The 11,762-nt window shown below is 38.3% G+C and overlaps 1 protein-coding gene across 1 annotated transcript in view; it reads right to left on the bottom strand.

Moving 5' to 3' along the window:
- ELP4 (elongator acetyltransferase complex subunit 4) overlaps positions 1 to 11,762 on the bottom strand; it is a gene marked incomplete at its 5' end in the record, with an annotated part of 93,120 nt that overhangs the window by 55,294 nt on the left and 26,064 nt on the right. The window contains 2 exons of the mRNA XM_009074090.1: positions 5,978 to 6,084; positions 8,985 to 9,093. Of these exons, the coding sequence (XP_009072338.1) occupies positions 5,978 to 6,084; positions 8,985 to 9,093 (216 nt within the window). The remainder of the gene's footprint in view (positions 1 to 5,977; positions 6,085 to 8,984; positions 9,094 to 11,762) is intronic.

The raw sequence follows: 11,762 nt of genomic DNA, 5'->3' as shown, positions 1-11,762 counted from the left end.
GGTCCAGTCCATCCCAACCCTTAAATTCTATGATTCTATGCTTCTACCTACTCAAGACAGACTGAGGAGAGAGAAGTTTCCCATGTCAGCCCCAAGGGTAGCTGTGTTCTCAGATACATGGGGATGAGAGGCCCCAAGGATTTTACTGCATTAGAAAATGAAAGCAATAACACTTTCTATAACACCTCAGAGAAGTTCTGTCTCGCCTTGGAACCAGGACTTAAATTCTATGATTCTATGCTTCTACCTACTCAAGACAGACTGAGGAGAGAGAAGTTTCCCATGTCAGCCCCAAGGGTAGCTGTGTTCTCAGATACATGGGGATGAGAGGCCCCAAGGATTTTACTGCATTAGAAAATGAAAGCAATAACACTTTCTATAACACCTCAGAGAAGTTCTGTCTCGCCTTGGAACCAGGAATACCTGTAAAGTTTCACCCATGCTCCAGGCACTGGGCAGCCAGGCAGTCACAACTGTGCTACCTGCTGGCTTGGTAAAAGAAGATTGCATTGTGAGGTTGTAAGGCCCTAAGAGAAGGTCAAGTATTGTAACGGTCCCAATGCACACTCTTGAAATAGAGCTGGTTTTATCTACATACAAAGGTATATAGAACATATATAGAGTAGCATCTATTAGCTTTGGTGTCATTTCCTTCTTTTACTGAACAATTGCTATGGAACTACCACTGAAAGTTTTAACACACCAGTGCTTTGCTTTTTGTCAGCTCTCGCTCACTGATTCTTTTGCCAATGTATTGCCTAAAATAGTTCATGAAGTCAAATGTGTTCATTTACAAAATTACTCAACTTGAGAAACATCAGTGCACTATCACCAAAGATTCAGGTCAGTCATTAATAAACACAGCTTCAAGTTTTCTTGGAAGAAGCTAAAAGAAGTGATGCTATTAGAAGCACAGTGGACACTTTCTGATTGTCATGATACAGAGTTTGGTATGGCATGTGGGGAACATTTCAAGTATATACTGATCCCATATGTACCTGGTGACAGGGTTGACTTGTTCCTTCAGAAGAAATAGCAAAAATCATTATGCCTATACCTTTTCTTGATGTGTTTAATGAATTATTACCTACAAAATGTTTCCAGGAACACAGTTCTGGCACTCAGTGACACCACCATCTCCTGAGTCACTTAGGACCAAATTGAAAATGAAAATACCACACTGAATGAAGCACTGCAGACATCAGTTCTGACTTGGTCTTACCCACCTCTTTGGGTAAATCATCTAAAGCAGTGGCTAATTGCATTTCCCCTTCACAAGTAAGAAGTTTACCACAGTGTGGCATGTATGTTATCTAAGACATATTTCCTGGGTTTAATTGCCAAAATTATGGTCTGAAAGAGTTTTAAGTCTCCTTCCAAATACCAATGTAACAGACATGAAGATCTGGAGTTGCAGATTTTGGCAATCATTAATTTTCTCATAATCTTTTACTGCTAGATTGAAGACAGGATATTATTTTAATGCCTTTGGCATTACATGTTTACCTTTAATTCTATATAGATTCAATTGCAGGGTTTTTGTGATTATGTTTCCTTCCAAAGACATAACCTTTCACTCTGGCAATTGCCACTGGAAAAAAATGCACTGTAGAGTGCTCCATAGCACCATGCTGTATCTGCCTGGCACTGACAAACCAGCCACTTTCCTGCTGGACACTCCTCTAATTCTTTCTTCTCCTCCTCTTAGGAAACACCTCTCAGAGAAGAAACTCCTGAACTCATACATTTAGCTCTTGAAACTGATTTATTTTTGCTGTGTGGCAATTCTGTTACCTGAAGACTTAAAAATTAAGCCAAAAACCAGCCTCAAAACCTTTCCCATTTGTAAGCATTTAGCTGGATTTATCAAGAGGTTTTAACCTTAAATAGATAATTTCAGAGGTTTGTGTTCTCCAGACAATAACAAAGGGAGCTAATCAAATATGAATCTTCTCCAACTGTCTTGTCAAACCAGGTAATGATGTCCTGCCAGCCAAACTCAGAGGGAACATGTGAAACAAATACAAAAGTAAACAGGCCTTAAGCTGCCCAAGGGAAAGTCAGCAAGATGGCAATTTCAATCATTTGGAATAATACTAAAGCAGCCTTAGGCTTTTCTCAGAATGGAAACATGTCACTGTTACTGCAATATTTGAACAAATCAGACTGCAAAAGAAAGGAACACTTATGTAATCTCAGCCGTGGAACAGCTCTTTACTCGATGGTGAGGTGGAAAATAATTAAGGGAAAATGCCCTTTTCGTAAACCATTTTACATGTTCCCTAATAAAAAAGATAAACAATGTTTCCTTAGAAATTGGGAGGAGTGATAAAAACAAACTCGGGCACAGATTCCTTTAGTTTTGACACAGGAGGCTTCGGAACAACAAAGACAAAGTTCTATCAACTAAAACTATGAACATAACGTTCCTACAAAATTTATCCAGTGTTGATAAAAGTTACATTCAGAGCTACAAAGCGAGCCAAAAGCACTTGGAGAACAATTCCGATGCAAAGTCTCGCTAAGATGAACAGGGTTGTCATATCATTTAACTGAGAAATCAAAAAATATTTCAAATATTTGGGGAACTTACCTAATCAGTAAACTTTCAGTATGTGTCTAGTCATGTAGCCATCTTTTAGTCAATCATCAGAAAATCAAAGGCAAATTGGCATGACTCAACCCAAACTTTAATACCGCATGATTGTGTCGTGTAAGCTTGTTTTGTGCGAGGGCTGCTGTGGTTTTAGCAGAGAGATTAACGACCGGACCTAAGCTGGCCTCCAAACCTTGCCCTGCTGATGCCTCAAGCCCTTTGAAGTCTGACCATCATACCTGGCAAAACAACAGTGGGAACTAGGCTGGTGTCAGATCTAATCAAGTTTCCTGCCTCAGCATAGCTAACTATGGGGTACACTAATTGGCCCAATTGCGGATTATACCTTTTGCTACAGATTCAAGACAATAATTTAGTCAAATGATGGTTTTTATCTCCTTCTAATTAAGATTCCAAAGTGGGAAGAAATAGGATTAGACAGGCTAACTTCAAAATTGTGTCCTTTAAAGTGGTAGGCACATAAGATAGATCTCTGATAATACTGCATATAATGGTATATTGCTAGTAACTAATGTGCCAGGATTTGAGAAAGCTTCATATAGCTCCTGCACCTTTCAGGGTAAACATGCAAGTTTCCCTGGAAAGTTTGGCTTCATAATCTACAAATGGAAAACAAACACTCATAAATGCTCATTAAAAAACATTTTCATCCTGAATTTTTAAAAAAAAGTCTTTGGAAAACATTTCTGTCAATCTTATTTTGATGAAGATGATACAGGAAAAACTGAAGCAGTTAAATGACTGCAGACTGTAAAGGGATGGAGTCCCTCCCACAATCTGCAATCTAACAGAATGGATTTGACACTAGGTTTTTCACCTATGAGGGCCAAACTGTAAAGAGTTATTTAACTGGTGAGCAAACCAGAGATGAGAAAATCCATGTCCCATGCTCTTATTTCGAACTGCAAAAAAGGAATGGGCTAGTGATGAAAATTCTTCTTGAGGAAATTTTGCCTATTTCTAATTTTTCTTACAAAACTTGATTTTAAAGTGGCATTTCGAGTAGAGGCCAATATTTTTTTTTACCTGAAATTGTGTATATAATTAAAGCAGAAGCTTTCCAAAAACTGTAGGGTACTCAAAATACCTTTTCACTTCACATGTGAACCACATACTAAAAAAGTCATAAACTTAGCTGCACTTTGCATAAAACATTATGCAGCCTGCAATGTGCTGCTTTATGTTCTTACCCCCAGACCCCAAACTGCTGATGCATCACATTCTAACTGTAGAAACCCATTTTAGAACTGTATTCACATCACTTCTTCATTCAGTTTTCCCTTGCTCCCATTTCCTTATTGACCTTATGGCTCTAGCCTAGCTGTAATCTGCTTTCCCTAATAGTATGAGGAAGGAAAACATATGTATTATAGATTAGTGAAACATGTACAGGAAGATCACGGTAGGACAGTGATCTACCATGTTCAAAAAGGGCTAGTTTGTGTCAGTGCAGCTGACAGAAAGCATCTCTCTAACAAAACCTGAAGTTTTTCAAAAGGGGCAGCAGCTGAGCGACGAAGGGAGAATTATACGAGTGGGTCATCTACGCATGTCTAGAGCAACAGGTTGTTTCAAGAGTTCCACTACACTCCTGTTTCCAAGGCTTCTGCCACATGGCTAGCTCAACTCTTTCTACAGAGACTCCTGCTAAGGGTTTTTTGCCTTCCAAATTACGTTACAAGTTAGAATCTCCAATATGTCTGATAGAAAACATTGTATTCCGAGTCAGGATTCGCAGTGACGAAAAAACCCTCCAAATATTCTAATTCCCAGCTATAATAAATGAGAATTTGCTATGCTGTGAAGTAGAGGGATGCATGCTTCTCTGCACTTGGGAAAACACTAGGAACACTTGCATTTTAAAACCAAACACAGACTACAGAGGGGTTTGTTTCTACTGTACTGCTCCAAAGCAGCTGCTAAAATGCTTTAATACCTCCCAATGCCTGGTTTCACTAACCACATTCTCTGCAAAGTGACAAACAGTATAAAGGAATTGTCTTGGGGGGAAAAAAGAAGCCCTCCTTCATGTATTTGCCTTTAAGTGGCTTCTGAAGAGGATACCTCTAGTTGAGAAACTTCTAGCACTCATGCAGAGATGACCTGCATGAAGAACTGGCTGTCTGATTAACTATTAACTACTCTCAATAGGATTAGATAATTAAAGACATTGATGACCATTAATTAGGAGGAGGGCACCTTAATTTGTCACTTGATAGGGCCCTTTCAATGATTTATAGGTTAGGGCTACTTGCAATTGTGAAGGGGAGGGGGCAGTGAAGAGAGAGAACCCTTAAGTTACCTTATCAAGTGGCCAGCTAAAAAGGGCAGAGGGTCAAATAAGGGCCAAAGTGGTCACTTAAGGGTGAAGTCCCAAACACCAAAGCAGTGCCAAGCCACATTGACCAGCATTTGGTGATGGAGTAAAAAATATGCTAATTTATTGGTGGCAATTCTCTCTTTTTATGGTTTCAAGCAGTTAAGACAAGTGGCCTGCTTAAGAGCTTTTCATTTGAAAAGAGATTAAACAAAATGGTTTGTCAGGGATGCTTGGCTGTTTTATGTCTTTGTTCAAAAGGAAAAAAAAAACCCTAAAAAAATTGCCCAGACTGTACCGATGGCTATCACATCACCTCCAAAGCCATCTCCCATCTCTGAGCATCACTTGGTTAATAAATACACCAGCTCTAATTGCTTAATAGTGCTATGTTCATTTGCTCTTTAGCAAGATTAAAATGAAATACATCTTTTGTATTACTGCCTTCTATCAGGACTGTCTGCATAAAGGTCACAGGAAAAAAGTTTAAATTTAGTAGGAAATTTACTTAAGGACATTAGTGTAAATGATACTGTGTTTAAAATGACATAAAAGAGCGAAAGGTTATTTCAGTAATGCAAAGAAAATGGTTTCTGAATACTGATAAGGACACTTATCCCTCATACCACACACAATTTTAGGCAACATTATACATTAAAATCCCTCTACTGGGGTAATAACATGTAGCTACTTTCCCACCCACTAACACAAGTAAGAGCAAGTCATTAACATTTAATTAAATATGCTCCTGACATCCTTAGAAACATGTCACGCTTTGTTATTGAAGGTTGTGGCCTACTTTCTATGTACATTTTCAACCAAAATAAACTATTTATAACAGCCCGATTCAGTGCAGCAAATGAGACATTTCTAATTAGGAGGCATATTACAGCATTTTCGAAAACCATTCAGAACAGCAAAACCAGAACGAAATGAATTTACAATATCTGATGCATATTTTATGCCCTTCGCAAACTGAAACAGAAGAGATGGGATTAGCTCCACCTTTTGGGTTCTAAACAGCGAAACAACGTTTGTCTTACCTCGATAGTGAACAGCTTCCTTTTTAATCTAAAAGCAAGGTCCTTCGTGTCTGACACATCACAGATCAAGCTATTAAGCCGAGCAATCTGATGTACATGAACCAAACCTTGTGGAAAGAAAGAGTAAAGGAAGGGGGAGAAAAAAAAAAAATTAAGAAAACGCTGTCATCCGGACGCATAAATTAGAGTCTTACAGCAGAATTCTGTATATTTACACACACTCATCCTCCCCTTTTTCCACTGGAGCTTACTACCAGGAGCAATGAAGCAAACGGTGCGATTATACTCAAGTAATCAAGCAGAATAAGATAAACAGAAATCCTTGTGCGAGGAAAACTAATTGCACTTGGGTACAGAAGTACAGATGTAAAGAGCGATCTTAATACTTGTCAAAACTACAGCCGGTTTGTGTGTGATTTTCTCTTGTATTTACAGTAAGCAAATATGGCTATCACCTTGCACGCTGCCCACGGCACCACTGAGTGATCTTTATTTTATTAAATGCACCAGTAAGCAGCCAGCAAAACAAGGCTTATGGGTTACTGATAACCACTGCAGCCCTAATGAGAACTACCTCCTTTTGTGCCCTGGAAACCACTCGGAAAAAAAAAAAAAGTTTTTGGAAAATCCCGATTTTCCGTCATGTTTTTGGATCAATTTTAACCCTTCTGCCATCCTAGGAGAAATAGGTTTTCTTCCTTGCAGGAGGATTGTGTAGCTGGTCAGATGTTTTGAAGAGTACTAGGTGCACTGCAAGCTCTGCATTCTGTCAGCTGCAAGTCAAGCTGATTTTTTCTGACAAGGACGCTGGATGGTTTTTGTGCAGCCTAATATAGTTTCTGAACAACCTAAGGGTGATTTTCCACATCTGAAAACCAGGAAAATTCTACAGGGCTTCTCAATTACTGGCCTATATTTGCTAGTCATAAAGCCAGCGTGGAAATGGAAATCCTCAACGATTAGGAGAGGTATCTCACTCGAAAACGGCAGCTCTGAGCAAAGCCCCAAAGAGCAAACCCCTTATTTAAAAGAAGGCAACTATTTTTTCAGGTTTTTTTCCCCCCCCCCCAATGGAAGTTTCCTAAAATTGTAATACTTAAAAAAGCCTAAGTTTTCTGGGCACTGATTGTAAAAATTCTCAATAGTATTAGGAAAGAATTTTTATAGTTTGAAACCTTCTGTCCCTGCCTCCAGCCCAGTGACTCAGAAGAATTATTTGTTAGGCTTTTGAGTACAAAAACTAATTATTATCTCTAGGAACAGCAGGTAATACACAAGGCTGTACACAGTATCCTAAAAATTTTATTTAAGGATCATCTACATAATTTTTTGGGCTATTTTAGTGGCTTTTCAAACCTCTAAATTTGCAGGCAGCTTAATAAAATTATTAATGCAGGATTCATTAAATAATACAAGAATTTAACCAAACTTCTCCTAAGTAATTTCAAAATATTTCACCATCTGCAATAAATAAATCATCTTAATATAGATCTTTATGCAAAAAGAATCCACAAAGCTAAAATCATTAGAAATACCTTTTTTTTCCCCAGACTGTCAAATTAAGGTTGCCTAAACCTCAGAAGCTCTAGCACATTGGCACAGGATTTGTATTAAACAGCACCAAAGATGACTGAGCATCCAGTTTTATAGGAAACCAGGAAATAACTGCTAAAACACACGTTGTCTTAAAGGATCTCCTCAGTCCTGAGAAGAGGAGTATCAAATTGACAGAATTATGTTAGCATAAACAAATGCCACATCACAATTATACAGTTGGAAAAATAATTAGGCAAATTATTCCAGCTTTTGTTCACTGTTTTTCATTCACCTTTTTTTTTTTTTTAAATTTTGCAGCTAATGAAATGTGCACTACTTTCACAGTCAGAGAGATTTTGCTCTGATTTATTAATTACAGCCTGCATACACACAGTGGTGTCTCAACACCACCTCTGCTTCCTTTTCCATACATTCCCTATATCCTGCTCTGGCAAACACAGCCACGTTCTCCCGTGTTTACAGTTTACTTTCAACCAAAGGTTTCCATGGAACTACAGGAGTATCACAATAATAATAGCTGTAATTTATGCACTGCTCCAGATTAGTTAAAACTGTTATTCACTGCTTTGGCTAAGCATAACTTGGAATGTAATCTTTGAAAAATTAAATCGTTCTGCTGCAACAGCTAACAAAAATCTTCAGGAAACAAAATGCAAGATTTTGGAGAGAAAACACTTGAAAGGCTACACGACTCGGGACCAGAGTTTCATATTTTACATGCCACACACATTCATTTCTTTCAATGCATAAGTGCTGTAACTTCTAGCTGAAAAAAACCCAACCCAGAACATTATTTTTTGATAAACTTTATCCAGCAGATAATTTCGCAGTTTATTCGCCTTACTATAATGTATGGGGGTTTTTTTTTTGCCGTGTTCTCTATTTAAAACTTGGCAGATCAAAAGTATTGATTTCATGACAAGTTGAGCTGGCTGGTCAGATGATTGCCAAGCCTCCCCTGCATGTGAATTCCCCAGAGCCTGCCTGTTGAGATGTGCATCTGATTGAGCCATGCCGCAGTAATACGGCCTGACAACATGCAAGGAGTTGCCATGTTTCCTTTGCAGCCTTAATGCACTTGGCTGAAAATTTGGCAGATCAAAAGTATTGATTTCATGACAAGTTGAGCTGGCTGGTCAGATGATTGCCAAGCCTCCCCTGCATGTGAATTCCCCAGAGCCTGCCTGTTGAGATGTGCATCTGATTGAGCCATGCCGCAGTAATACGGCCTGACAACATGCAAGGAGTTGCCATGTTTCCTTTGCAGCCTTAATGCACTTGGCTGAAAATTTTCCTAACTCAAATTAGGGAAAGTAAGAACATTTAAGAGGTATATTCTAAAATGAAATCAAAATGCTACTTTCCAGCAGATCCTCAATTGGAAGAAGTGCTAAGTGCCCTAGAAACGCTCAGGGTATAGTTTTTTTGCGTTGCTAAAGATGGAACTTACCGTGGTAATCCTTGTACAATGGATTGGTTTCTCTCTCAGAGCCAATAAATGATTCAAGACCAACTACCATATCTGACAAGTTTGTTACACGTTCCATAATTGCTTTATTCTGTAAGACATGGAAACAAAATACACATCCTATGTGATGAAAAAGGTAATTAATGTTCATGGAGTAAGGCTTGGGCTTCTCAATGACAAACTGTGGGGGAAAAATAGGTCATCAATACTTAGAAATTATGTTAAAGGGATTTTTGCTTTAAAAAAAAAAACAGAATTGAAATTTCTGTGTAAAAAAACCCACACATTTGACAAGGAGAAACCATAAAAGGGCTACCTTAGCATTAAATTAATATTTTCATCTTCCTAACATAAGCATTTGCTCACATCAGCGATGTTTACACGCAATGTGTTAAGCTTATCTCTCCTTGACTTCCACTCTGAGTCAGATGCCAGGTTTTTTCTGTGTTCTGAAAATCTTGTTTTTTAATCCATTTAGGCATATCATCTCTAAAATTCCAAGCAAGAACAACCCACACAATTACTCATTTTGGTCATCTGTTGAACAACATGGAAAACTCAAGAAATTTCTTCAGAACTTCTCCAAGTTCCTCTCTCTACACTCCATATGAATCTAAAGCCTTAAGTAGCATTACCATTTCTCAATATATTGGTGGTGCCTTCTGCACTGTCATGTGCCTTAAATAAGCTGTTTTCTGCACAGTTTTTTTACTTAATTTTATATAGCAGAGAGCATGTTCAAAGGTCACAACAGAGATCTTCAGAGGAAACCCAGGAAAAAATGTTTTAAATGCTTCAATGATGTCAGTATTTAAAGAGGAAAAAAAAGAAAAGAAACAAATCTGTGCTAAAAAGCAAAATATTTCCCTGAGATAAGAAGTAGCTCTCTTAAAGCTGCCTAGACAGTTGGAATACTTTTTTTCTTGGTGCTCATAGGTGCTATACTCATCATACCTTTGAGGTATCAAGGCCAATCACCTGAAAATACCCATTCCAAGTATGAGGAATTAGCTCTGTTAGCTCCAAGTTATAGTTTTGTATTTTTCTATTAATTTTAAAGTATTTTCTACATTTTGCATTTCATAAACTACATGACTGATGCTTATTCTGAAAGGTCAGTTCAAACACTGATAAACTACTTGATAACAACAAACTATCAAGTAATTAGGAGCAGAGAGAGGGAAACATCCCCAGATCTGTTAGAACAGTCTCTGCATTGTACTGACACACAGGTTTATTCTAATGCTGATCAATACTCCAAAACTGCTTTCCTGAACTCACATTTCAAGAACTGTGTATTTTCTAGCCACAGAGAACCTCACAAAGCACAGAGGAAAGGGGAAAATGTCCAACTCCCATCAGAGAATAAACTGAATTCTGTTTCCTGACTGCTACACAAAGTTGTGGCCTGTCCTACACAGCCCAATCTGCTCAGGTTATGAGGCCTAAATCCACTGATCCCATGGTACCTTTACACCCCCTCCCTTCCCCACCTTATGGGCCAGATGGCATCAAATCCTGGGGAGTGGTCTCTTTTCAAAGCTGCTACTTGTGCACAGGCCAAAATCATCCATCCCCGTGGAATCAGGGAAATTCCATTTTACTTCCAAAGTCTAGGGATGGATAATGACAAAATAGTGTTAAACAGCAGAATTTCCTTTGTGAGAAATAACATAAGTGATCTGAGGGAAAAGAACATTGGCTACACATCACTCCCCAGACTTTGCTATTTTATCCAGCCCTGAAATATTAAAGCTGACTCGGAAATTATTTCCTCTTCTAGGAAAAGAGAGACAATACACTGTATTTTAATGGAAACTTTTGGTCACATTATTCTACAGGGGCAATCCCATAAAGATGGTATAAATATAAATCTGAAGGAGTCAGTGACTTTTAGAAATCCACAGACCAGAAATTATCATATTTTGCCAGTTCTTCAGCAAGCTGCTGAATGTTATTTGTATCAGCAAGAAACAAACCCTGTTATATAAATAAATAAAAACTGAAGATTCCTGGAAACTGACCTAAACTCTTGATCTAAAAAAAAAAAAAAAAAGAAAAGAAAAAGAAAAAAACTGAAAAAAACATTTGCTGCCTATTAATGTTTTGCTGTCCTTTGATGCTTTTGCTTGTTGGTTTTGACAACAATGGGTTACAGAAAAACTCTGGATAGAAAGATGCTCAACCATCAGCAACGTGTCTTCAGCACTGACAGTCCTGCAAATCATAATAGCATCTTTCCCATTGGCTTTTAATGCAGGAAAGATTAAAGGGAGGGATAACAATTCACTATCTGCCTGATGATACATACTTCAGTACATTGCTTTCAGCTCTTCCCCTGAATGGCTTTGCTTTCTTAAACTGTGCTCTCTTTGCCCAGGCTGATTTTGTTTTTGTTTTGAAAGTGTGTCAAAATATTCCCCTGGCTTAATGCAGTGTATCTTGGGAAATATTTCACACAGTGAATCGCCACACCAAACAGACATTTGCTTATGTGGCATTGTTGCCATAGATCTGTATCTCTCATGTATTTTCTAGTTTGCAGTGTTCAGCACATTAATGTCCAATCAAAGCTGACGTCAGCACACAGATAGTTGTGATGTATGGCACACTGACATAAACACACAAATCATGTTGCCCCATCTGGGCTTGAAAATTTAACAGAGCTCCAGATCTTCCTCCAGCCCCATACAAATCTACCTCCTGCTTCTGGCATAAACTTGGCAGCTCTGGAGGTGAGCCAGGACATGGTTAGGAGGG

The sequence above is a fragment of the Acanthisitta chloris genome, unplaced genomic scaffold (assembly GCF_000695815.1).
Source record: "Acanthisitta chloris isolate BGI_N310 unplaced genomic scaffold, ASM69581v1 scaffold24694, whole genome shotgun sequence".
NCBI lineage: Eukaryota > Metazoa > Chordata > Aves > Passeriformes > Acanthisittidae > Acanthisitta > Acanthisitta chloris.
The sequence above is the reverse complement of the archived record's forward strand: the minus strand, read 5'-3'. Positions and strand labels throughout refer to the sequence as shown.